Source organism: Mirounga angustirostris, unplaced genomic scaffold (genome assembly GCF_029215605.1).
Source record: "Mirounga angustirostris isolate CCGP_5_RB_7025 unplaced genomic scaffold, mMirAng1.0.hap1 SCAF_10, whole genome shotgun sequence".
Classification (NCBI taxonomy): domain Eukaryota; kingdom Metazoa; phylum Chordata; class Mammalia; order Carnivora; family Phocidae; genus Mirounga; species Mirounga angustirostris.
The window spans coordinates 66,250,260-66,277,358 of NW_026991718.1; the positions used below are offsets into that span (position 1 = coordinate 66,250,260).

General features: G+C 38.4%; 2 protein-coding genes across 8 annotated transcripts in view; one reads left to right on the forward strand and one right to left on the reverse strand.

Moving 5' to 3' along the window:
• ASB3 (ankyrin repeat and SOCS box containing 3) overlaps positions 1-27,099 on the forward strand; it is a 112,718-nt gene that overhangs the window by 11,415 nt on the left and 74,204 nt on the right. For all 6 annotated transcript variants that reach the window (XR_010405701.1, XM_045885001.3, XM_064572516.1 and 3 more), the window contains one exon: positions 23,752-23,960. Coding sequence is in view for 5 of the 6 variants with exons in the window: in XM_054509879.2 (XP_054365854.1) it covers positions 23,752-23,960 (209 nt within the window). In the remaining variant the exon portion in view is untranslated. The remainder of the gene's footprint in view (positions 1-23,751; positions 23,961-27,099) is intronic.
• On the reverse strand, positions 3,140-12,304 carry CHAC2 (ChaC glutathione specific gamma-glutamylcyclotransferase 2). Of its 2 annotated transcripts, XM_045885006.3 has the most exons (3): positions 12,068-12,304; positions 6,262-6,297; positions 3,140-4,336 (listed from the first exon to the last, which is right to left on the reverse strand). In XM_045885006.3, the coding sequence occupies exons 1-3, from the start codon at positions 12,200-12,202 to the stop codon at positions 3,953-3,955; spliced, it is 555 nt and encodes a 184-aa protein (XP_045740962.1). In that variant the 5' UTR covers positions 12,203-12,304; the 3' UTR covers positions 3,140-3,952. The 2 variants fall into 2 exon arrangements, with proteins under 2 accessions (XP_045740962.1, XP_045740963.1); XM_045885007.3 differs by lacking the exon at positions 6,262-6,297.

Below are 27,099 nucleotides of genomic sequence, written 5' to 3' on the forward strand. Positions count from 1 at the left end.
CAGCGTTGTAAAGGATGAAACCGAGATCTTTGGGTTAAATCAGGGAAAGAGTCATTGGAGACCGGAGACTACACTGATTCTGTGAGTACAGCAAGAGCAAAGGTAGATTGGAAGGGCATTAAGAGGAGTTGATAGAGGGGCGCCTGGTTGGCTCAGTTGTTAAGCGTCTGCCTTCGGCTCAGGTCATGATCCCAGGGTCCTGGGATTGAGCCCCGCGTCAGGCTTCCTGCTCCGCGGGAAGCCTGCTTCTCCCTCTCCCACTCCCCCTGCTTGTGTTGCCTCTCTCGCTATGTCTGTCTCTGTCAAAAAAAAAAAAAAAAAAAAGAGGAGTTGTTAGAGAAGTAGAACATTGTAGTGAAAAAATTCTGTGAAGGATAGTAAAGTTGGAAGAATAAAAGAAATTTTAGGGGTAAGTGGTGGTTTTTCCAGTTACAGAATGTATGTATATATGTTGTCAAACTTTTTATAAAGACAAGAAGTTTTAGTACAATTAAATGAAACCACCAAGAAATTAGTGCTGAATATATGTTATAGAAACGGAAAATGAACCTTAAGAAGAATGAAAAAAACCCTGAAATTCAGTAAAGCTTATTTTCATCATATAATCTTGACATACAGAAGAATAATTTTAGTAGTTGTTGCTTGAGAAGTTAAAATTCTTTGAAAAGTAGCCACAGGGTTAAAAAAAATCATCCCACTAATCCTTGAGTTTCTAATACATGCTTAGGGTGAATTTATTTTAAGGCTTTAGAAATACATAAAAATAGATTGTTGAGAGCTGAATAAATACATAGAAAATATAGTCACAGTATCCTTTGGTGAGAAAAGATAAGCATAATTGGAATATTTGATATGTAGATTTTAACATGATGTGATGAGAGGGAATTTTAAGTGCATCCATCATTTGACTGACTTTGAAAGAATCAGGGATGGTAAATTATAGGAGTATGGTGCATTGATATTCACAATTGTTCCAAAGTTATAATTTAAAAGCTATGTATCCATGGAAAAGAGAAATCTAATATAATGGAACGAAATGTTGACTATAAAGTGTTTGAAAAATTTCTAATAGACCAAATGTGGTTCTTAAATTATAGGCATGATTGTAATCATTATGAATCTCAAAGAGATGCTAAACCCATATACTCTGGATATATAATGTAAAGTAATACTAGGTAATATTATTACATCAGGTATTGCATAATGCTTTACAAATGTTAAAATTAAACGAGCACCTTCAAGATGTAAAATAATACACATTTCAGGTATTTTATTAGTAGAAAATGAAAAGAAATTCCTTTTTAAGATGAAATGCATATCCTATAGACAGTGGCTAAATTTTTAAAGTCCATCTTAAAGAAATGGGTCACATTCATACTTTCAGATATTCGGAGTTGACATCACAAACCTTTGTTTCCTTAACTGGTAGCCTTTTATCTATGGAGGTGGTATCTAGATGGTACTTACCATTCGTTCATGGTAGATCAAAGAGTGACTGTGTTTTCCTGGGAGTGGGAAAGGGAAACTAATAGTGGCCTGCAGTAGGAGTGTAAAGAGCTACTTTAAAAAATCCACTCCATTAGAGATTTATATTAAAGGTTTCTTTTCTCAATGCAGGGTTTACACTCATACTTTTTCCAAATTCCTAAAACTTGAAACTTACCTAGTAGTTGTACTCTGAGGAATGAGTCTTGAGTTTTGTGTGTGTGATTAGGGAAGAATGAGAGAAAATGCTTTCAAAGTGAGATCCAAGGGCTGTAAAGAGAGAGAGTTTTGTGAACAAAAATAAGTTAGACTCTAGGTAACTTGGTACCTGTTATGATTCCTTCTAGCTGGGAGGCTTCAAACCCTAGCTTCTAATAATTAAAGTACTGTTTAACTTCTCCATGTTAGCCCTGTTTCTGTCCATCCCAGTGAATATAAATATCCCTGTTTCTGGGCTCTTTGGAATATGTCCTCCCTATAAATGTTTATGGTACACCATATGTAATATGTCACATATTTTCTAGTCTAACTTGTAGCTGAAAGCCTAGAAAGACATATAAATGGGGATCCCAAAGTTATCTCTTGCCCTTTATATTCTGTAACAATTATATATTAAATGGTAGAAGAATCACTTTGGGGTGTCCCAAACTCCTTTGGACTTAGGTTTGTTTGCAAAATGAAAGGCTGTATTTCTGAATTCACCTACATGATTCTGCGCTATAGAATGTGAATCTTGGATTGGCTCATTATATTTGTGGGAATTGATACACATCTATCAAAATTAACTCTAACATCTTTATGTAACAAGCTACATACTATTTCATTATACAAAACAGTTAGTTTTGTTTACCTCCTGAAAAAAAGATGGTGGACAGTGAAGATGGTGAAGTTCAGGTGGGTTTTTAAATATATTGTAGAAAGATCTTGTGTTTAAGAGAGAGACCTGGATTTCTGCTACTTAACATATGTGTGTGGCTGTGCAAGGTACTATGGAAACAAGCTCAGAGGTTACCCAGAAAATGCTTCCATGTGTAAAGTGCCTAGCATATCCTTATGAGATACTCATTAATGCATGTTAACTCCTTTTCTTGTTTTATAGGACAAGTGAAATGCCTTCTGGAAAACTAGTATCGAAAATGTTGGGAAATTATTTAAAATAGTTATATAGCTGAGTAAATTACCAAGTTAGGTGTTAATAAGAAAAACATGGAAAGGACTACTTTTCCTACTGTAGGACAACTTTGTTTAATGTGAAAATTTTCTGTATTAATTACTAGTTATGCTGGGGTTTGAAGATTTTTATTAAGTTTCATAATAAATTTAACGTGATACTGAAATTCTTTTTATGTTAAAAGATTTTAGAGAGACTGTCCTATTGAGAAAGAACCTATAATCACAAATTATCTTGATTAGAATTAAGATCAATTCTACATGAGTTAATAATGCACATGTAACTTTCCTATTTGAGTAGAATCATCAACAGTAGTAAGTGGATACCTTTGTTTTGGTGATAAGATATAAGAAGGAAAAAAAAGGCTGTGTAGTAAATGATTAGGTAATGCCACCTTAGTAGTTTTAAAAAAACCCTTACAATTCTAAAGGTCATTTCAAATACCAGACTTTGATTATATGTATGTTTCTGTTAATTTGTAATATCAGAAAGGCCATCTCTCTTTAGGTTCCAGTATAAGATTGATACAAAGTGACTGAATGACATACTGCATTGTTAGTGGACATGATTCGTATAATGTAATTTGTGCTTTTTTAGCTGAATGAGTTTTTTTCCATGTAGTAAAATGCATTTATTCAAAAAAGGGGAGGTAGAGTACATTATAATTCCAAGGAAATTTTTATGTTAAAAATGCCAGTTTTTTTGACTTACATTGGAAAGGGTCTTATTTAATACCTGAACAAGGAAATTCACAATGAAAGTTGACATCTTGTCTAATTACCATATATTTCTAATTACACATTATTTTAAGTTTATATATTTTAAACCATGGTTACACAATTATCGTATAGGAATATATTGAAGGTATTACCTTATTATATTTACTGGACTTTGGTTTAATTCTCTACAACTTCAAAATAGTATTGTGATATGAAACAACAGAATTATTTTTACTCTGATAAAAACAAGCTCTGAACTGAGTCCTTCATTGTATTTTTTTTCTAAAGAACTCACTTCTTATGAGCAAGTGTTCAATATCATATAGTTAGGAAACCATTATATTATTAAACCTTAAATTTTTTCTTTAACTATATCCCAGTATTTTAAATATTTATGTGTTTCAGGATACATGAAATTAAACTGCACATTTTGATCATATCTTGACTGCAACATTAAAAATAAATAAGATCTTCAAGTAAACATGTTTCCAAATCATATTGCCAGCGTGCATGAAGCTATAGCTTTTCTCTGAAGACTAAAAGCTCTGCTTGTTTGGAAAAGTCAGTGATTAGGTCTTTATAAGCAATTGAGGTTCTGTTTTCCTTCTAAACGTTCCTTTACTAATTTTTCCAAAGAGAAAAGATGCTCGTCTGCATCTTCTGGCACAAGGTTCCTAATTGAATTTGCAAGTTCAAAAAGATATTCTGTATTTCTTCCACTTGGACCAGCTGCATTAAAAATTTGTTCAGCAATGTCTTCTAGAGGTGCAGGACCAAGATAATTAGGATTATCACATGTTCCAATGTACAGCAACACAGTGAATGGTTTTGTTGTGGGATCTTTTGGATAAAAAATGACTGTCGTGGTCCTGTAGCCTCCTTTCTCTCTGAAGTCAAGGTATGCTTTTACTTCTTCTTCCTTTCCTGCTGGCAGTCTATAAGCAACACCCCAAACACAACCCTGTTGAAAAATGAAAATACAATATTTAGTATTTACAGTGCTAAAATAGGTGAAGATATATTGTGCTCTAAGAAAGTATCTTGTATATTCTTAGAAGTCAATGTAGTTTTGGGGCACCTGGGTGGCTCAGTCAGTTAAGTGTCTGCCTTTGGCTCAGGTCATGATCCCAGAGTCCTGGGATGGAGCCCGCATCTAGCTCCCTGCTCGGCGGGAAGCCTGCTTCTCCCTCTCCCACTCCCCCTGCTTGTGTTCCCTTTCTTGCTGTGTCTCTCTCTGTCAAATAAATAAATAAAATCTTAAAAAAAAAAAAAAAAAAAAAGAGGTCAGTGTAGTTTTGCATTACTTAAAGTGCACTGAGAGGTACCAGCTCAACAAAAGAGGTTGCCATTTAGTATTCTGAATGGAGTAACTTACAAAGGATATTTGAAAGTTCCTGCAGCGAAAAAATGAACAAATAAAATGAATTTGCTATGGCCTGAGGTAGTTGATTACTTTTTTACAGAGCTTTTAAAATACAGAACCCTTTCTGCAAATAAGGGAACACCTGATATGTAAAAAAGATAAGTGATGCTAGCTGAAGCAGGTTGGGGTATCAAAGCCCTCCCAACCAGCACCCAGCACTTATATCCACTTACAGCCCCTCAGGTAGGCTTCACAGTGGCTACAACACTCCATGAAGCAGTTTGGAAACCAATTCCCTATACCATTAGTGAGTGTTTATGGATTTAAAACTTTAGAACTCTATTTTTAATGACCAAATAAACACCTGATATTTTTTCAGTCCCACTAGTTAAAAGACATAATTTTAAAAACTTAAACAATGGTAAGTAACCTAGTGTGCAAGGAAATTATTCAGAATGAAGAATTTTAAAATGCTGATTTCCTTTATTTAGTTTGTTCACAAAGTATCAGTAAAAACAGTATATTTTGGCTGCAGAGGTTTTGTGTGTGTGTATGTATTAATAAAATATCTGTGATATAAGCAGGATTTACAGTTTGTAGTATAGATTCTCTATTCACAACCTTTAATTATTAACTTTAAAGACTAAACTTTAGGTTGCTAAGTAACTTCTTGAGTGAATTCAACATTCTATAGAAATGAAGTGCTGTATATTAACTTTAAGAGTTACAGTTACCAGTTTGAAGCTTTTTTTTTTTTTAAGTAGGCTCCATTCTCAACTTGGGGCTTAAACTCAGGACCTTGAGATCAAGAGTCGAATGCTGTACCAACGGGGCTAGCCAGGCACCCTGAAGCCATTTTTATATATGCTTTTCCTAATGCAAATTATGAAAGCATTTCATTTCACTATTTCACCATTATCATCTGCTGTTGATAGCTGCTTATTCTTTGTATATCAAAGTTCTTTCCAAAGTTAAATCCTTAACTTCAAAATATAAAAGTTTGTATCTGTACATCAATGAAATGATTGAAAATATTTAAGAAAACAGAGGACTATCAGGTAATTATGTTTTCTAGTGCTCCAGATCTCTTTAAAAACCTATTGTGCTATTAATAAAATTAGGCAATAAAGTGATAATTCCTGACTGGGATTTTTGCTGAGAATCGTAGACTTCTAGCAAATGTGAGAGTTTTAAGGGTTCCATTTGATTCTTAGTGGCTGTCTGAGGGCTGGCTCCATTAATTCTTAGTCAATAAACTGAATAAGAAAAGAAAAATGAAAAAAAAAAAAAAGAAAATGAGACTACATGCCATTTGGTTTTATTTTGTTGTCTACTTTGCAGTCTGCATTCCAACTTTTCCCAACAGTTGAAAAGAAACACAACAAATACAGAGATGAATTCTAGACCTAGTATTCAAACTGTCTGTGATGACTATTGATAGAATTTCATTGATTATTAAAACTGAGAAACATCTCAACATTTTATATGATTAAAGACTATACAAAAGAATAATTATACCATACCCCAGGATCTTCAACAAGAGTCACAACTCTTCCAGGCTGTTTTAAAAAAAAGTAAAAAAAAAAAAAAAAGTTTTTTTTTTTTTCTGAATCAGTTTTTCAACTTACCGAGCATTAGCAATTTGTTGTTGACATGGAATATTGTAATTTCATTTGTTCATACTAAACACTTTCTTAGCACTTATTTTTTATGATAAATTTTCAAGTGGATTAACTAAGAAAATATACCTTATCTTTTCTAAAAGATTCCCTTCAATTTGTGTATATTAGCTATATTACCTTGACTTAAAATTGATATATTAAAAAACACACCTGTGACTAAGGCTCATCTAAAATGAAAGGTAAAGGGAGAAGCAATAATAAATAAAAGTTCTTGTCAGATTCCTATAGTTTTATTAGGGAACAAACATGCTCTTCCAGAGTGCTTTCCTCTAATAGGAAAGTGGTTCTCAAACTTTAGTGTAGATCAAAATTACCTGGAGGGTTGATAAGCATATTACTTAGCCACAGTCCCAGAGTTTCTGATCCTGTAGGTCTGGAGCTCTCTGAGAATTTGCTTTTTTTTTTTTTTAAAGTACACTTCCTGTTTAGTGCCAAAGGCTATGTATCTATTGACATGTTAGCATCATTAGTGAGGATGCTGAATTGTAAGCATTTTAACATTTTTGTTTTAACATTTGTTTGCCCACTGTTCTGGCACATAGTGATCATAAATCATTCAGATATTTGTGTCATCTTCATTGCTGTTTCCTCTAGTCTTTGTATATTTGTATAGACAATTTGTAATGATGGAAAACATAGGATTTTGGATTATGTTTCTTATTTAATTATATTTTCTTGTTAGTCTTGTCATACATTTTAATAATTGCATAATATTGTATCATGAGTGAGCTATAATTTAAACATTTTTGTGTTGTTGGGCATTTAGATTTGACTTTTCTATTTAAGAAAATGCTACAATGAGGATACATATATTCATGTAGGTATTACCATATCACTTTCAACTTTAAAGTGAATTAGGAGCTATTTACGGAATACCTAGCTATGTTGTAGAGAAAATAAAACCTTGATTCTTGCTTTTAAGAGCTTATATTGTAGTTCTGGAACATGAACTTAACATGTGAAATAGAGAACACTTAAGGGCTAAGATGTATGGTATAAGTGCAGTAAGAATTCTGAGTCTTGGTGGTCATAAAGAAAGACAAAATTCTGGCAAAAGGGCATAATTCACAAGAGTGGACCGCTAGTGTGGACCTAGAGGCAAGACTACACAGGCTAAGTGTCTGACTTTAGCAGTTGGCCCCAACATATAAAGAAGATGATCCAGAAAGATAACTGGAGAAACAGGATAGTCAGTTTGAAAAGCCAACGAGTGGAGGTGAAGTTAGGGGACAATGGAACATAAGAAGCCAATGAAATTTGGGAGAAATAGGAGCTACTGTAGCACTTGAGGAATGGATGACTTGTATGATAAAAGAAGTGTATGGGAAGATCCGAGTGGTAAAGTGTATAGTATGCAAGTTAGAGTGGGAAGGAAGTAGACTTTTGAGTAAGAAATGTTAGTGGTCCAGGTGACAAGTTCTGGACTCCCCTTTTCCTTGTCTCCCCTTATATCCAGCCCAGTCATCAATTCTTGGTAGCTCTGTCTTTTGATTCTTCTGTATCTGGTTCCTCTGCATCCTTCAGTGGCTTCCTTAGGGACCTCCCTCTAGTTTTGTTTACCTCTAGTTTGTTCTCTTGGCCATGGAATGACTTTCTAGTACAAAAATTGGGCCACTCACTCCTGTGCTTTGAATTTTTCAGGGTTATAATATTCTACAGGATAAAATAAAAATTCCCCATCATGACTTTACTACAAACCTCATTTCTTACCACTTTCCCCCTCAAGCTGTACTGATTTATTTGTAACTTTTACAAACATTCATATCTTTGTATATACCAGTACTCAGTGTGGAATGCCCTTCCTTTTATATTTCTGGGATATCCTCCTGCCATTCCGTCCATAAAGGCTTGGCTGACTCCCCAGGCAACTCTGTAGCAGCTCCTTCTAAACTCTCATTTCTCCTTTTATTCACTTCCCTATGGCACTTGTCAGGTATTGTTGTTTGCATAGGTGTCTCCTACTTGTATATGTAAGTGCTCAGTAGTAATTGTTGAAAGAGGGAGGTCCTGGACTTCAGGTGGTGGCAGTTGAAACAGGAAACATAAGGAATCATTTTAAGGGGAAATAAACGGACTCCCTGTGATTGCTTATAGATGATACAGACATGGACTTTTGGCACTACTGATAAATTTACTTGGAAATATTTTCTTTTCTTTTGTAAAGATTGATTTATTTTAGAGAGAGAGCAAGAGTGGGGCAGAGGGAGAGGGAGAATCTCAAGCAGACTCCCCACTGAGCGGGGAGCTAGCATGCAGATCTCACAACCCTGAGGTCATGACCTGAGCTGAAATCAAGAGTCAGATACTCAACCGACAGAGTCACCCAGCACCCCTTGGAAGTATTTTCTAAAACTTAAACTTTTTGTCCCTAAAATAAATATGTTATTGAGAAACAGTGTACATCTGTAAATCACATGAAAGCTTTATTTTAGGGGATTGAAACTAAAGAAGGGGTCTTTGAAGCTGAATAGTATTGGAGGATATCGTGAAATATGGGGCATTATGGGTGCTTTGAGTAATGAGTAATTTTTCTAGATCCAGAAAATTTAGATCTAGATCTAGATCTAGAACAGTTAGAGATTTAGTAAATGTTCATGATTATCTCTTGTGTTAAAATGTTCCTTTCTGAAGTTGAAATATATTTTCTCTGCTGTGAAAACAATGTTCACATTTAAATGAATCCTTAATTTGGTGAGATGCTGCTAGCTTTGTTATATATAAATGAGATGCTTAATAAAACTTAGGAAGAAATTAAAGTTTAATGAAGCTAAAAAGAAAGCATAATTGAATAAAGCAAGTAGGTTTGGTATTTTTTCACAAATGTCACATTGCAGTATGTGGAAATGAGCCTAACATTTGTTTAATAATATCACATTTCATATGTAAATATGACTAACTTACTAGGAGCATATGTTGCTGTAAAAAACATAGTCCTATAAAACATCCATGTCATTCTTCTAATTTGCTGGATATCTCTGTAGCCTTTTGTATTCTTGTTTGACAGTTAAGATTTATATAAAGCTGGTGATCCACTATAATAAAAAATGTTAAGTAAATAATGTTCTTTCCATTTTTTTTTTTTTTTTAAGATTTTATTTATTTGACAGAGAGAGAGACAGCAGGAGAGGGAACACAAGCAGGGGGAGTAGGAGAGGGAGAAGCAGGCTACCTGTTGAGCAGAGAGCCCGATGCGGGCTCGATTCCAGGACCCTGAGATCATGACCTGAGCCGAAGGCAGACGCCCAATGACTGAGCCACAACAGAACAGTATACTTAGAAAACGTTTGTTACTTAGACTTTCCTTTAATTTGCTATGATGGATCCTTTAAATAAAAGTAGGTGTAAAACTATAGCAGTCTCCCTGGCTCCTACTTTACCTGCCCTATATTTTAGTAAATGTAAGTAAAAAAATACTGGCTTTTATAGCTCCTTTCTTCTTTTAAAGAATCATGGCTGTTGCATTTACTTGACAACTTCTTGTTGTTCTAGTCCAACAGTGTACATATCTCAATGTGCTATATAACAAACACATCATACATTTTGATTGAAACTAGAGTAGAGGGGCACCTGGGTGGCTCAGCGTCTGCCTTCGGCTCAGGTCATGATCCCAGGGTCTTGGGATCAAGCCCCATGTCGAGTCTGCTTCTCCCTCTCCCTCTTGACCCCTGCTCGTGCTCTCTCTCTCTCTCTCAAATAAACAATCAAAATCTTAAAAAAAAAAACCCAAAAACTAGAGTAGTAAAATATGCTATTAAAACCATATTTATGGGGCTCCAGGGTGGCTCAGTCGGTTAAGCGTAGGACTCTTGATTACGGCTCAGGTCATGATCTCAGGGTGGTGAGATCAAGCCTCCTCATCAGGCTCTGTGCTGGACATGTAGCCTGCATGCATGAGACTCTCTCTCTCCCTCTCCCTCTGCCCCTATCCACGCCCCCCCCATTCGTGTGCAAATGCTCTTTCTCTCTCTAAAAACAAAACAAAATAACCAAAAAACAAAACCATATTTGTAAGCATTTAACACTTGGTCATTAAAATTTGGAGGCTGGGTTAAGGCTTTTCTCTTAATAGAAATTTTAAGTGTCCATATCTGACAACTCAAAAGGCATTTTACTTCACTTAGTTTTATTTTATTAACAAGTTTCATTTTACTTAATTCTTTGAAGTCTTAAATATTATTTTATAACATTCTTTTTTAAAAATAAAATAAAAATAAAAAAGATTTTATTTTTAAGTAATCTCTACACCCAATGTGGGGCTCAAGTTTACAACTGCAAAATCAAGACTTGCATGGTCTACGGATTGAGCCAGCCAGGTGCCCCTGTTTATAATATTCTTGAAGAAATTTTTGCCATTAAGTTTCTGTTATCTTACCAATGTGCATTTCCCCTAAGTTACTCCCCTGTTTTCAAGTCATCTGCCTACCTTAAAGCCAGATTCTAGCATTTTAAATATTGTGTTTTGGGGCCAATATTAATTTCTTTTTAAAAAACAGTAATCAAGGGCGCCTGGGTTGGCTCAGTTGGTTAAGCGACTGCCTTCGGTTCAGGTCATGATCCTGGAGTCTAGGGATCGAGTCCCACATCGGGCTCCCTGCTTAGCAGGGAGTCTGCTTCTCCTTCTGACTCTCCCCCCTCTTGTGCTCTCTCTCTCTCTCTCATATAAATAAAATCTTTAAAAAAAAATAGTGTTAAAAACAGTAATCAAACTCATGTAACTCTGAGTACTTTAAAGAACATATAAATAAAAAATTTTGTACCCTTCCAAAAGTTAGGAGATTAACTAAAACACGTATTTATGATATCCAAATTGTTACCCAAAACTTAGTCTTCTTTGTGGATTGGTTGTTTTGAAGCCAATACAAGGCTGATTTGCATAAGCAGTGAGCTGCTACTAGTTCTCTGTACACGTATTTTGGGATGAATGTCTTTGTATGACTGAAAAATGGATCAAAGAACTTCCATTTCACATTCATAATTTAGAGGAGAAACATGGGGAAATATTAAAATAATGTTGGATACAGTAATACAGTGGTACTGTGTTACTCAAGTAACAAACCAGGGACTCATTTAACTTTGCCGTACCTGACAACCAAAGTAAGTGATCAAAGTAAGCTCCTTAATAACCGGAGATAATTTTGGAAAATAGTTCTTCTTTGACCTTAGGTGTCATAAAATAAAACCTTTGGAAAGATACAAAGAAACCTCAGAAATAACATGCTCGTTTAAACTGAAACCAATGAAAGTCTGCCAGAATGCACAAATGCCAACAATTTTAACTGATAAAAAGTTGAATGTGCAAGTTGATTTTGGTATTTCAACTCCGTGGTGACACGAAGATTGATCTTCCCGCCTGTTTTTTTTTTTTTTTGGCAGAGGTTGCCAAGAGATGGGGCCCCCTCCCAGCACGTCAGCCTTGTGCGAGCTTGTGTGCTTGTGCCCACGTTTCTTGCTTCCTTAAGAAACTAACCACCCGCATCTCAAGTGGCTTCGGAAGGAGTGCCCTTGGTTGGGGAGAGAGGTAGGGGGCAGGTGGCCGAGGAAACTACACCCTTAGAAAGGTTGGGGTGTAGGTCCAGCAAAGCTGGGCGAGGAGTTGGGGAGCGGCGCTCCAGGGCAGTAAGGGTGGGGGTACTGGTTGGCGCCTCACCTTGCCGGGGACCCCGCGATGGTCGGTGCTTCCCTGCCAGAAGCGCCTGTTGTAGCCTGTGATGTATCCGACCATCTTGTCCTGATAAGGGAAGTCCACCTTCCAGATCAGAGACCCATAACCAAAAACCCACATCCTTCCCTTGCTCCTCCGCTGCGGCGGCGGTTGACCCTCAGCTTTGGTCTCTACCTTGCCGGCACCAGTGGGTATTGCAGCCTCCCCGACGCAAGTAACCGGCTGGGCGGGCGCAGGCGCAGTGGCCGCACTGCCCGCTCGGGGGCGCAAAGCACACTGGGACACGTAGTTCGAGGATCGTCTTCCGACTCGGTCAGCGTTGTTTTACTTCGTTGATTAAGGTATCAAGGATTGACCTTCCGTATGCTAAGCAATGGGATTCTTTCGTAGTCTCTGCAACTCACTCTAACCACCTGGTGCGTGTATGCAGAGCACTACAACACCCATAATCCTTTCCTGGGATTTGGGGCTCTGAGGTTGGAACTGTCCGCTTCTTTCGAGCGGGTACAAGGAGAAGCGAAGCGCCTGGAGTCGGCTGCTGCTGGTATAGACTAGATACCGGGAAGAGATGTATCGGCACTGCGTTTGGCACGTAGGAAGACATTTTGTTCTTTGAAAACTGGGTTTCTGCCAATTTAACAGCCGCCAGAGGAGCACAAGCTGTGAATGCCGTATTTGGCTTTACACTTAAAAAATAGAAACAAAACAAAAACCCAAAAACTTCTATATGTCTGCCTTTCACATAAAGCAGAACTTTTACGTCTGCGAAAGAGCTGTTTCAACTCATTTAAATTTTACGCGCAAAACGACCTTATTCATCTTTAGTATTCTCAGTAGCTCACTCAGAAAAGGGTAAGCAAAGGTTCCTTGCCTCATGCACAGGCTTCAGAAGCGATCTGTGGAACCAGAAATTGTATACAGAATTTGCGGTCTGTGTGCATTCTGGGGGAGAAGCTTCATAGCTTTCATGAGTTTCTCCAACAGGTCAAGATTCTAAAAAATGTTAAGATCTGCTGGTTAGAACTACTGCTCCAAAATATTTTTTAGGAAACTCACTTGGACCAGCACGGCTGTGTTTCTGTGTGTAAAAAGAGAAGCTTTAGCAAATTCTTGTCTTTAGCTACACGAAAGAATTTTAAAACACCCAGATTCAAAGAGTATTATTTGAACTCTTTTTTTTTTTTTTAAGATTTTATTTATTTATTTGACAGAGAGAGCCAGAGAGCACAAGTGGAGAGAATGGCAGAGGGAGAGGGAGAAGCAGGCTCCCCACTTGAGCAGGGAACCCGATGCGGGGCTCGATCCCAGGACTCTGGGATCATGATCTGAGCCACCCAGGCGCCCAGTATTATTTGAACTCTTAAGAAATCAGCAGGAAACTGCTACAAAGAAAAACTTAGTTTAAGAATCACCAGGTCTTTTCATATATTACCCAAGTTTAAGTTTCACATTGCCTGGGATGGTTGCTTTCCACCAACTTTGAACTTTTTCGAAAAATTTCACACATAAAGAATTTTTTAGAAGTATAGTAATCACTCGTATACTCTCTACACGGATCCAATAATTGACATTTTGCCTGTTACTTTATTTTTTTTCTCTCTGTATACTTTTTAATCTAAAACATTTGAAGTAAGTTGCATGTGTTACTGTTCCCTGCTAAATACCAAAGAATAAGGACTTTCTCCTAAAAACCACAATACCATTATCACATCTGAGAAAATTAACAAAATTACATCATCAAATGTCTATTACATATTCAAATTTCCTTATTGTCTCACAATAGCTTTTTGTAGCTGATATTTTGATACTTTTTTCACCATCCAGGATCCATTTAAGGTTTATACATCACATATGGTTGTTTGACCTTGTAGTCATTTAGTCAAGAACATGCGAAGGTTTTTATAAAAGGAGATCTTGCATACAGTTTATGCGTGTTAACTAGTTGGTATTAAGGGTTGAGGGGAATGATTCTGCTATGATAGTGCATTTCTTTTGGCTTCTCCTTCCCTTAAGAAGCTCAAAGATACTACCCAGTTCTGATGTTTTTTTTTTTCCAGGTTACTGCCTGTTAATCTAGATCCGTTAACATTTGTTGTAACTGTGAGAAAAGCCAGTGAAATTTGGAAAGGGATTCATACTTGTTTTTACTCGAATGCTCTTTTTTAATGTCTTTGGAGGGGTATTCTTATGTGTGTGTTTGTTTTTCCTACATAGAAACAATTTTTTTTTAAATTTTTTTATATTAATCACCATACATTACGTCATTAGTTTTTGATGTAGTGTTCCCTGATTCATTGTTTGTGCATAACACCCGGTGCTCCATGCAGAACGTGCCCTCTTTAATACCCATCACCAGGCTAACCCATCCTCCCACCCCCCTCCCCTCTAGAACCCTCAGTTTGTTTTTCAGAGTCCATCGTCTCTCATGGTTCGTCTCCCCCTCCGATTTCCCCCCTTTCATTCTTCCCCACCTGCTATATTCTTCTTCTTCTTCTTTTTTTTTTCTTAACATATATTGCATTATTTGTTTCAGAGGTACAGATCTGTGATTCAACAGTCTTGCACAATTCACAGCGCTCAGCATAGCACATACCCTCCCCAGTGTCTATCAGCCAGCCACCCCATCCCTACCACCCACCCCCACTCCAGCAACCCTCAGTTTGTTTCCTGAGATTAAGAATTCCTCATATCAGTGAGGTCATATGATACATGTCTTTCTCTGATTGACTTATTTTGATCAGCATAACACCCTCCAATTCCATCCACGTTGTTGCAAATGGCAAGATCTCATTCCTTTTGATGGCTGCATAATATTCCATTATATATATACCACATCTTTTTTTTTTAAAGATTTTATTTATTTATTGAAGAGAGAGAGAGTGAGAGAGAGCATGAGAGGGGAAAGGGTCAGAGGGAGAAGCAGACTCCCCACCGAGCAGGGAGCCCGACATGGAACTCGATCCTGGGACTTCAGGATCATGACCTGAGCAGAAGGCAGTCGCTTAACCAACTGAGCCACCCAGGCGCCCCTATACCACATCTTCTTTATCCATTCATCTGTCGATGGACATCTTGGCTCTTTCCACAGTTTGGCTATTGTGGACATTGCTGCTATAAACATTGGGGTGCACGTACGCCTTCAGATCTCTACATTTGTATCTTTGGGGTAAATACCCAGTAGTGCAATTGCTGGATCGTATGGTAGTGCTATTTTCACCTTTTTGAGGAACCTCCATACTGTTTTCCAGAGTGGTTGCACCAGCTTGCATTCCCACCAACAGTGTAGGAGGGTTCCCCTTTCTCCGCATCCCTGCCAACATCTGTCGTTTCCTGACTTGTTACTTTTAGCCATTCTGACTGGTGTGAGGTGGTATCTCATTGAGGTTTTGATTTGGATTTCCCTGATGCTGAGCGATATTGAGCACTTTTTCATGTGTCTGTTGGCCATTTGGATGTCTTCTTTGCAGAAATGTCTGTTCGTGTCTTCTGCCCATTTCTTGATTGGATTCTTTGTTCTTTGGGTGTTGAGTTTGATAAGTTCTTTATGGATTTTGGATACCAGCCCTTTATCTGATATGTCATTTGCAAATATCTTCTCCCATTCTGTCGGTTGTCTTTTGGTTTTGTTGACTGTTTCTTTTGCTGTGCAAAAGCTTTTTATCTTGATGAAGTCCCAATAGTTCAATTTTGCCCTTGCTTCCCTTGCCTTTGGCGATGTTTCTAGGAAGAAGTTGCTGCGGCTGAGGTCGAAGAGGTTGCTGCCTGTGTTCTCCTTTAGGATTTTGATGGACTCCTGTCTCACATTTAGGTCTTTCACCCATTTTGAGTCTATTTTTGTGTGTGGTGTAAGGAAATGGTCCAGTTTCATTCTTCTGCACGTGGCTGTCCAATTTTCCCAACACCATTTGTTGAAGAGACTGTCTTTTTTCCACTGGACATTCTTTCCTGCTTTGTCGAAGATTAGTTGACCATAGAGTTGAGGGTCTGTTTCTGGGCTCTCTATTCTGTTCCATTGATCTCTGTGTCTGTTTTTGTGCTAGTACCATGCTGTCTTGATGATGACAGCTTTGTAATAGAGCTTGAAGTCCAGAATTGTGATGCCGCCAGCTTTGCTTTTCTTTTTCAACATTCCTCTGGCTATTCGGGGTCTTTTCTGGTTCCATACAAATTTTAGGAATATTTGTTCCATTTCTTTGAAAAAAAGTGGATGGTGTTTTGATGGGGATTGCAGGGAATGTGTAGATTGCTCTAGGTAGCATTGACATCTTCACAATATTTGTTCTTCCAATCCATGAGCATGCAACCTTTTTCCATTTCTTTGTGTCTTCCTCAATTTCTTTCATGAGTATTTTATAGTTTTCTGAGTACATATTCTTTGCCTCTTTGGTTAGATTTCTTCCTAGGTATCTTATGGTTTTGGGTGCCATTGTAAATGGGATCGACTCCTTAATTTCTCTTTCTTCTGTCTTCTTGTTGGTGTAGAGGAATGCCACTGATTTCTGTGCATTGATTTTATATCCTGCCACTTGACTGAATTCCTGTATGAGTTCTAGCAGTTTTGAGGTTGAGTCTTTTGGGTTTTCCACATAAAGTATCGTATCATCTGCAAAGAGTGAGAGTTTGACTTCTTCTTTGCCGATTCAGATGCCTTTTATTTCTTTTTGTTGTCTGATTGCTGTGGCTAGGACTTCATATATTATGTTGAATAGCAGTGGTGATAGTGGACATCCCTGCCGTGTTCCTGACCTTAGGGGGAGAGCTCTCAGTTTTTCCCCATTGAGACTGATATTCGCTGTAGGTTTTTCATAGATGGCTTTTATGATATTGAGGTATGTACCCTCTATCCCTATACTCTGAAGAGTTTTGATCAAGAAAGGATGCTGTACTTTGTCACAGGCTTTTTCTGCATCTGTTGAGAGGATCATATGATTCTTGTTCTTTCTTTTGTTAATGTATTGTATCACGTTGATTGATTTGCGGATGTTGAACCAACCTTGCAGCCCAGGGATAAATCCCACTTGGTTCGTGCATAATCCTTTTAATGGACTGTTGGATCCTATTGGCTAGTATTTTGGTGAGAATTTTTGCATCCATGTTCATCAGGGATATTGGTCTGTAATTCTCCTTTTTGATGGGGTCTTTGTCTGGTTTGGGGATCAAGGTAATGGTGGCCCCATAAAACGAGTTTGGAAGTTTTCCTTCCATTTCTATTTTTTGGAACAGTTTCAGAAGAATAGGTATTAATTCTTCTTGAAATGTTTGGTAGAATTCCCCTGGGAAGCCATCTGGCCCTGGGCTTTTGTTTGTTGGGAGATTTTTGATGACTGCTTCAGTTTCCTTAGTGGTTATAGGTCTGTTCAGGTTTTCTATTTCTTCCTGGTTCAGTTTTGGTAGTTGATACATCTCTAGGAATGCATCCATTTCTTCCAGGTTATCTAATTTGCTGGCATAGAGTTGCTCATAATATGTTCTTATAATTGTGTATTTCTTTGGTGTTCGTTGTGATCTCTCCTCTTTCATTCATGATTTTGTTGATTTGGGTCATTTCTCTTTTCTCTTTGATAAGTCTGGCCAGGGGTTTATCAATCTTGTTAATTCTTTCAAAGAACCAGCTCCTAGTTTCGTTGATCTGTTCTATTGTTCTTTTGGTTTCTGTTTCATTGATTTCTGCTCTGATCTTTATTATTTCTCTTCTCCTGCTGGGTTTAGGCTTTATTTGCTGTTCTTTCTCTAGCTCCTTTAGGTGTAGGGTTAGGTTGTGTATTTGAGACCTTTCTTGTTTCTTGAGAAAGGCTTGTATTGCTAGATACTTTCCTCTTAGGACTGCCTTTGCTGCATCCCAAAGATTTTGAACAGTTGTGTTTTCATTTTCATTGGTTTCCATGAATTTTTTTAATTCTTCTTTCATTTCCTGGTTGACCCATTCATTCTTTAGTAGGATGCTCTTTAGCCTCCATGTATTTGAGTTCTTTCCGACTTTCCTCTTGTGATTGAGTTCTAGTTTCAAAGCATTGTGGTCTGAAAATAGGCAGGGAATGATCCCAGTCTTTTGGTACCGGTTGAGACCTGATTTATGACCTAGGATGTGATCTATTCTGGAGAATGTTCCATGGGCATTAGAGAAGCATGTATATTCCGTTGCTTTGGGATGTCTGTGAAGTCCATTTGGTCCAGTGTGTCATTTAAAGTCTTTATTTCCTTGTTGATCTTTTGCTTCGATGATCTGTCCATTTCAGTGAGGGGGGTGTTAAAGTCCCCCACTATTATTGTATTGTTGTCAATGTGTTTCTTTGCTTTTGTTATTAATTGCCTTATATAATTGGCTGCTCCCATGTTAGGGGCATAGATATTTACAATTGTTAGATCTTCTTGTTGGATAGACCCTTTAAGTAGGATATAGTGTCTTTCCTCATCTCTTATTACAGTCTTTGGTTTAAAATCTAATTTGTCTGATATAAGGATTGCCATCCCAGCTTTCTTTTGGTGTCCATTAGCATGGTAAATGGTTTTCCGCCCCCTCACTTTAAATCTGGGGGTGTCTTTGGGTCTAAAATGAGTCTCTTGCAGACAGCATATCAATGGGTCTTGTTTTTTTATCCAATCTGATAGCCTGTGTCTTTTGATTGGGGCATTTAGCCCATTTACATTCAGGGTAACTATTGAAAGGTATGAATTTAGTGCATTGTATTGCCTGTAAGGTGACTGTTACTGTATATTGTCTGTGTTCCTTTCTGGTCTATGTTGCATTTAGGCTCTCTCTTTGCTTAGAGGACCCCTTTCAAGATTTCTTGTAGGGCTGGTTTCGTGTTTGCAAATTCCTTTAGTTTTTGTTTGTCCTGGAAGCTTTTTATCTCTCCTTCTATTTTCAATGACAGCCTAGCTGGATATAGTATTCTTGGCTGCATATTTTTCTCATTTAGTGCTCTGAATAAATCATGCCAGTCCTTTCTGGCCAGCCAGGTCTCTGTGGGTAGTTCTGTTGCCAGTCTAATGTTCGTACCATTTTAGGTTACATATCTCTTCTCCCGAGCTGCTTTTAGGATTTTCTCTTTGTCTCTGAGACTTGTAAGTTTTACTATTAGATGTCGGGATGTTGACGTATCTTTATTGATTTCGAGAGGGGTTCTCTGTGCTTCCTGGATTTTGATGCCTGTTTCCTTCCCCAGATTAGGGAAGTTCTCTGCTACAGTTTGCTCCACTATTCCTTCTGCCCCTCTCTCTCTTTCTTCTTCTTCTGGGATCCCAATTATTCTAATGTTGTTTCGTCTTATGGTATCGCTTATCTCTCGAATTCTGCTCTCGTGATCCAGTAGTTGCTTATCTCTCTTTTTCTCAGCTTCTTTATTTTCCATCATTTGGTCTTGTATATCACTGATTCTCTCTGCTGCCTCATTTATCCTAGCAGTTAGTGCCCCCATTTTTGATTGCACCTCATTAATAGCCTTTTTGATTTCTACTTGGTTAGATTTTAGTTCTTTTATTTCTCCAGAAAGGGTTTCTCTAATAACTTCCATGCTTTTTTCAAGCCCAGCTAGTATCTTTAAAGTGATGATTCTGAACTCTAGATCCGACATCGTACTAATGTCCGTATTGAGTAGGTCCCTGGCAGTCGGTACTACCTCTTGTTTTTTTTGTTGAGGTGATTTTTTCCGTCTTGTCATTTTGTCCAGAGGAGAATAGTGAATGAGAGAACAAAATGCTAACAGGGTAACAACGTCCCCAGAAAATATACTCTAAACAAATCAGAAAAGACCTGAAGCTGGGGGAAAAGAAGGGGAAAGAAAGAAAAAAGAAAAAGAAAAAAAAAGAGAAAAAGAAAAAGATAAAAACAAAGAAAAACAGAACAAAACAAAAAAAACCAGAATATGATCAAATATGATCAGGCTGGTGCATAGATCAGTGCCACACACTAGATTTTGGGTGTATTTTGGTCTTTTAGAAGGAAGTGCCTCCCAAAATTTTAAAGAAAGAAAAACTTATATATGTACAAAAATAAGGGTTGATATGATGAAGGGATGGAATATGACTGTAAAGATGAAAATTATAAAAATTTTTATAAAAGGAATTGGTAAGAAGTTGTTTGAAAAAAGAAAGAAGAGGATTTAAAAAGAAAAGAAAAAAAAAGGGAGAGAATGTGGTCAGGCAGGAGAGTAGAACAAAACCATACACTAGAGATTTAGGGTATATTTTGATCTGTTAGAAGAAACTCTCTCAAAATTTTTAAAGAGAGAACAACTTATATATATATTGCCAAAAATAAGGGTAACTACTATGAAGGGATAGAATATGACTCTAAAAATGAAAAATAAAAATGTTTTTTAAAAAAGGGATTGATAAGATGTTGGTTGAAAAGGGAAAAAGAAAAATTCAAAAAAAAAGACAGTTTAAAAAAAAATTAACTTTGAAAGACTAAAGAATCATGGTAAAAAAGCCATGGATTCTATGTGCATTATTCCCCTAGTGCTGAAGTTCTGCTGTTCTCATTGATCGGTAAACTTGGTCTTGGCTGGCTGTTCTCCCTGATCTTCTGGGGGAAGGGTCTGTTGCCGTGGTTCCCAGATGTCTTTGCAGGAGGTGAAATTGCCCCGCCCTTGCCCGGTCAGGGCTAAGTAATCTGCTTGGGTTTGCTCTCGGGAACTTTTGTCCCTGCAAGTCTTCCTTACAGCTTTGGAGGTTGAGAGTGAAAATGGCGGCCTCCCAATCTCCGCCCGGGAGGAGCCGAGAACTTGGGGCCCCGCTCCTCAGTGAGCCCCCAGAGAAAAGCCGTCAGTCACTCCCGTCTCCCTGGTCTCCGGCCGCACTCCGTGCTCACCCGGCCTGTGACCCAGCGTTTCTATCTCTGGCACCCGACTCGGTGTGGAGTCTCCAAACCCAGCAGATCCCTGTGGTGCACTCCAGTGCCGCTCCTCCCGGGGGAGGAAGGGGAGCCTCCCCGGATCTGCCGCTTGTTGGGTCCCTGCTGGAGGAGCAGTGGCCTGACTGTGCCGGGATCACGGTTTATGGCAACCCCAAGCTGAGAGCCCACTCCTCGGCTCCGTCTCTGCAGCTGACTTCCCTCTCCGATACCTGGGCGCTCTGCCGCAATCAGGCAACCCCGGTCTTTCTGTGACCCCGAGGGTCTTGAGACCACACTGTCCCACGAGGGTTCCGCCCCCACTTAGCCACTGGAGCGTCGTCCCTCAGCGGAGCCGACTTATAAAAGTTCCGATTTTGTGCTCCACTGCTCTATCACTTGCCAGAAGTGGCCAACGGAGGCCCCCTCCCCCGCCATCTATCCTCCCAAATATTGCCTCGGATTCACTTCTGCGCACGTCTTACCTTCCAGGAAGTGGTCACTTTTCTGTTCAGAGAGTTGTTGCTATTCTGTTCTTCGATCTCCTGTTGAGTTTGTAGGTGTTCAGAATGTCCCTATCCAGCTGAATTCCTGAGACCGGATGAAATCCAGGTCTCCTACTCCTCCGCCATCTTGCTCCGCCCCCCGTAGAAACAATTTTTTCTTGTATTAGATGAATATGCCATAAATTGCCATAAATGTATGGTCTGTTCTTTTTTGTGAAGCTTGGCTATAATGGCTTTAGCTGGAAATTAGCATCTTTCAACAAAGGTGTAGCCTAACATTCAAGGTTCTCCACAGTTTGGCCTTCAGCTGCCTCTCTAAGCTCCTTTTCTTCCAGTTCTTTGTTTAGCTAATTCTCCTTCAGAAGTGAACTAGTTGTTCTCCTTATTCACTGTCCCTTATTCACCCTTGACTGTTCATTTACATAGTGTTGGTTGTGTTTCTCCTTCTGCCTAGGAATGCTCCTCTGCCCTTTTTCTCATTGTCAGATTCTTCCTGTACTTAAGGGCCCAGCTCACATCCCTCACAAGTTGAAGTAGTTTCTCCCTTCTTTGACTACCCAGGACTCTTTATCTGTACTTCTCTTGGAGCACTTTCTTCCTTTCTTTTGAATAACATGTTGTTTATCATTTCTATGAGACCGTATGTAAGTCTGTGTCATCTTTATATCTGCCACATTACTGATGAGCTAGTTGTTGCACAGTAAATAACCGTCAACTGCATAATTAAATATTCTGTAGTCAATATCTTCACTTTCCTAGTAAGGGACCAGTTGATCCAATCAGATTAATCCATAGCTACTGTTAGCTGTTTGGCGCAGTGTAGAATCACTCCTGCAGTTATAGCTTTCTATTTAAATGTGACCATGGGGGTGCCTGGGTGGCTCAGTCGGTTAAGCGGCTGCCTTCGGCTCAGGTCATGATCCTGGGGTCCTGGGATCGAGCCCCATGTCTGGCTCCCTGCTCAGCGGAGAGCCTGCTTCTCCCTCTCCCTCTGCCTGCCATTCTGCCTACTTGTGCTCTCTCTCTCTGTCAAATAAATAAATAAAATCTTTTAAAAAAATGTGACCATGGATAAATTTAAATTTCCTACGGAAATGCTGTGTACTTTCTTTTAACTTCGCCTTTTAAAGATTTTGTTTATTTATTTGACAGAGAAAGAGAGAGCAAACAAGCCGGGGGGGAGGCGGCAGAAGGAGAAGGAGAATAGGCTCCCCACCAAGCAGGGAGCCTGACTTGGGGCTTAATCCCAGGACCCCCGGATCATGACCTGAGCCAAACAAAGGCAGACGCTCAACTGACTGAGCCCCCCAGGCGCCCCTTAACTTCTTTTAAACCTTAATTTTCTGGATAAATGATTTAGAATGTGGTTCTAGAAAGTTTTTCACCTGTATTGGACTAGACATGTTGGCATTTCCTGAACCACCTTCTAAAATAATTAGAAAGACTAAGGGAGGCTGGGCTAGGAGTATTACTGAGAGGGATTGTCCCTTGGGAGGTAACTCTTCCCCTGAGAATCCTGACCCTTAGCCTCATAGTGTGATTAACAAGAAACTGTCTTTGTGAGAATCATATACTGAGAGCTATACTGGGGGAACATGGAATGAACTTTGGAGGGAGATGATGAGAAAGAGGCACTAACACTGTCAAGAACTTTCTGGGCTGGTATAGGAAAGGTGGACTCATCTTTTTATGATGCTCTTGTTCGTTTCAGTATATTCAGTATATTCCATCAGTGGGACTGTTTCATCAAGGAAAGAGAACGTGAATGTGTAGCCCCTTTTGGAAAGGACCAGGAGAAAAACTACAATTTTTACTTATCTTTTTCTTTTTTTCCCTTTGTTCATTCCTTTTCTAGCTTTTTTGGGTTTAGCTTTTTCCTGGAGAGGACTACAAATTAATTCTTGAGGCTGAGCATTGCTGTTACTTAAATGGCCATCTCTATGTAATAAGAGTACACATTTGGGATTAACTGGAGGTGTTTAGCTCCTTCATCCACAGAGTTCTAGTGAATGCACTTTGGTGGATATGAACAGGAGCGGAAGCCTGCAGGAAGGAGCTGCTCAGACATTTCCAGAAGTGGAATGATAGAACACTTAAAACTCTCTTGGTATCTTTAATAAGAGCATGCCAAGGAATCCCAATTCCCCAGGGACACTTCCTGGTTTAGACTCTAGCAGAAGCTGTGGCATGACAGGTCGCTTACTCCACCTCAGGCTTTTCCTCAGCAGTCTTGTGACAGATGCAGGACAGACCTGCTTCTGTCTGCTAATCTCTAGGAGTGCAGTGTTGTTTTATTGTCTATAGTGTTTTTTTTCTGCCTTGTTTTGTAGACTGGTCAAAAGAATGGATTTTACAGAGGCTTACTCTGACACATGCTCCACGGTTGGACTTGCTGCCAGGGAAGGCAATGTTAAAGTCTTAAGAAAACTGCTCAAAAAGGGACGTAGCGTTGATGTTGCTGATAACAGGGGATGGATGCCAATTCATGAAGCAGCTTATCACAACTCTGTAGAATGTTTACGGATGTTAATTCATGCAGGTAAAGTAAATTCAAGGTATGGGAGGCTGGGCCTACAAACTGGATTAATGAAACATAAGCAAATGGTAATATATGATTTATTAATGGTAGTATTTGTTTTCCTTTTCTATAACCATAAAAGAATTGCCTATGCATTATTAAGAATGGTAAGATTGCCTGCCTTGGGTTACATAAGTATGGTGTTTCAGCTGGACATCTATAAATGTTGTCCTTGATATGTAAGTTGCTGTGCCTGGCCCATTTTTACTGTCTGAGCTCTTTTAATTAAGCATTTGGTAGTTAGTAGTCATTTTTATTCCTTCTTCCTTTTCCAAACAAAAGGAACAATGTTACTGGAATTGAGGGTGTGAGTGCTTTGGTTGAATTAGTCTTTTTTTTTTTTTAATACTTTTCAGTTTTGTTAATTTCAGTAATCTTTCCAATTACTTTTTTTTTTTTTTTAATCCAAGGTCACAGTAGAGAATAGGATAGACAAGGTCCCTGCCTTAATGATGCTTAAATTCCTGTCAGGGGAGACAGACAATACCTAAATATTTAAACAAGATAATTTCCAAATGTAAAAGTGTTGTGGAGAGAATAAAAGGGTAATGGGACAGAGATTAGCCGTGTGCTATTGTGCATCTCTTTCCAATTCTGTATTCAGTTGACTTCATGCTTGTAACCTGAGATCAGTCAAGTGGGAATATTTACATGGGCAGAAATCAGCCAGTACTATAACCAATGCTATAAATTTGGGCTTTTTTTTTTTCCCCCGTTCTGAGAGCCAGTGATACATTTGTCAGCTCACTACTGAGAAAAGGACAAGAGTCTAAATGAGAGACTGTGACAGGAGATGGTGGGCCGGAGTGAGGGGGATAATAGTGAGTGAGCACTGCTTTTTAACATTGTACTAGATACTTGATTTACATTATTTAATATGTACCAAACTGCTCTTGAGGCATTGTTATCTCCATTTTATTGGTGAGAAAATTACCAAGGCTCAGAGAACTTGACTTGTCCAAAGATTATATAATAAACTAGAACCCATTTCTCTCTGTAAAGCCCACTTTTTTTCACAATAGCATGCTTCCAACATTTAATCAAAGTAAACATTTTTAGCATTTAGTTAATTTAAACTGAGGTTGAATATAACACTCTGTTTTAACACTCAGTGAACCATTTATATTTCATTGATCATGGGAATTCTGATTCTTCCCTGTGTACTTGTCATCACAGGTATAGCTACTCAAAATTTAGACTCTGGTGCCATAGTTCATCAGAATTACTAACTCATGGCTTCATGAATGGGAAAGGAAATAATCCTTCCGTTTTTTTGGCATTGATTTTTATTTGTTTTGTTTTCAGGAATGAGGGATGGCAAGGCTAAATTCCCCCAATCATAATACAGAAAGTTCATTATGACTGCTAAGCACATGTTCTAGAGTCTGTTATAGTTGACTCTTAAGAGATATTAGATAAATAGACTTTTTGCCTTAGATTTTAAAAACTTGATATGTGCTTTTAGAATTTGAAGTTAATTCTATAGCTTGAGTTCCCAGACTATCTCTAGTGATAAAGGCATAAATTTAGATATTCTTTTCTAGTCAAAAAGGTCATTCCCAATGTTATTTCTCCCCACACCAGAATAATATTGTTTATGTTATGTTTATGTTTATGTTAGTTTTTTTTCCTATAGCTGCAGATTGTACTTAGGCATGCTTTTGACTAAATGTGTTTGAATTGGCTATTCAAGTCATCTATGTTTTCTGTTAGAAATTTTAAGTATCACCTTCATTTTTAATGACTGTTCTTTTTTAGGCTTGATTTTTTTGGAGGATAAGATAGCCACACATAGTTAATTATGTGAATAGTTTATATAAATGGTCAAGTAAAATTTTCTAATTGTATTTTTATTAGAGTTCACGGTTATGAAATAAACTTTGGATAAATCTGGTTTACATGTAGTTTGTATACAAGGATTGGAAAGTAGGGTGTACAGAGACCAGGAAGCAGCTATATGACTTGTTTTAGGAGGTGGTGACATTTTTGGTCTCAGTCTTCCATGAGTTCAGTTGTTCTCTGTAGTTGGAACTAGGGTCCAAAATTCTATCATATCTGATTATTTGATTCACTAACCAGAAAACAACTAGAATGAGGCAGAAAGGCTGTATAGCCTATTGGTCACTTTAAAAAATGTTTTATATATTCTTATGGCCAATCCCCCCCTTTGTAAATTAACTAAAGTCCATACTTTATTCAGATCCCCTGCCTTTTAATTAATTAATTAATTAATTTTTAAAAGATTTTATTTATTTATTTGTCAGAGAGAGAGAGAGAGAGCGCAAGCAGGGGGAGTGGCAGGCAGAGGGAGAAGCCGAAGCAGGCTCCCTGCTGAGCAAGGAACCCGATGTGGGACTCCATCCCAGGACCCTGGGATCATGACCTGAGCCGAAGGCAGACGCTTAACCGACGGAACCATGCAGGCATCCCTAGATCCCTTGCCTCTTAAAAAAGATTACAATTTAAACTTAACCTGGATGATTCAAGTTCAGGAACATTGACCAGTGAGGAATGGTAGCTGCTTGCTACATGTGAAGATTTTTTTTTTTTATGTTCAGTTAGCCACCATATAGTACATCATTAGTTTTTGTTGTAATGTTCAGTGATTCATTAGTTGTGTATAACACCCAGTGCTCATCACAACACGCGCCCTCCTTAATACCCATCGCCCAGCTACCTCATCCCCCCACGCCCCTCCCTTCTGAAACTGTGTTTCCTGGAGTCCATAGTCTCTCATGGTTTGTCTCCCTCTCTGGTTTCTTCCCCTTCATGTTCAGTTTTCCCTCCCTTCCCCAGTGGTCCTCTGTGCTATTCCTTATGTTCCACATATGAGTGAAACCATATGATAATTGTCTTTCTCTGCTTGACTTATTTCACTGAATCCCCTCCAGTTCCATCCATGTCGATGCGAATGGTGGGTATTCATCCTTTCTGATGGCTGAGTAATATTCCATTGTATATATGTACTATATCTTCTTTATCCATTCATCTGTTGAAGGGCATCTCGGGCCCTTGTGAGGATGTATTTTATTTTATTTTATTTTATTTAAAGATTTTATATATTTATTTGACACAGAGAGAGAGATCACAAGCCTGGGGA

Bases quoted from the DNA above. Each gene is read 5' to 3' on its own strand.
- CHAC2 (XM_045885006.3), bottom strand. From the start codon at position 12,202: ATGTGGGTTTTTGGTTATGGGTCTCTGATCTGGAAGGTGGACTTCCCT. The intron at 6,298-12,067 runs GTGAGGCGCCAA...TTTTTAAAACAG, and splicing joins ATCGCGGGGTCCCCGGCAAG to CCTGGAAGAGTTGTGACTCT. The intron at 4,337-6,261 runs GTATGGTATAAT...ATTTTTCAACAG, and splicing joins CTCTTGTTGAAGATCCTGGG to GGTTGTGTTTGGGGTGTTGC.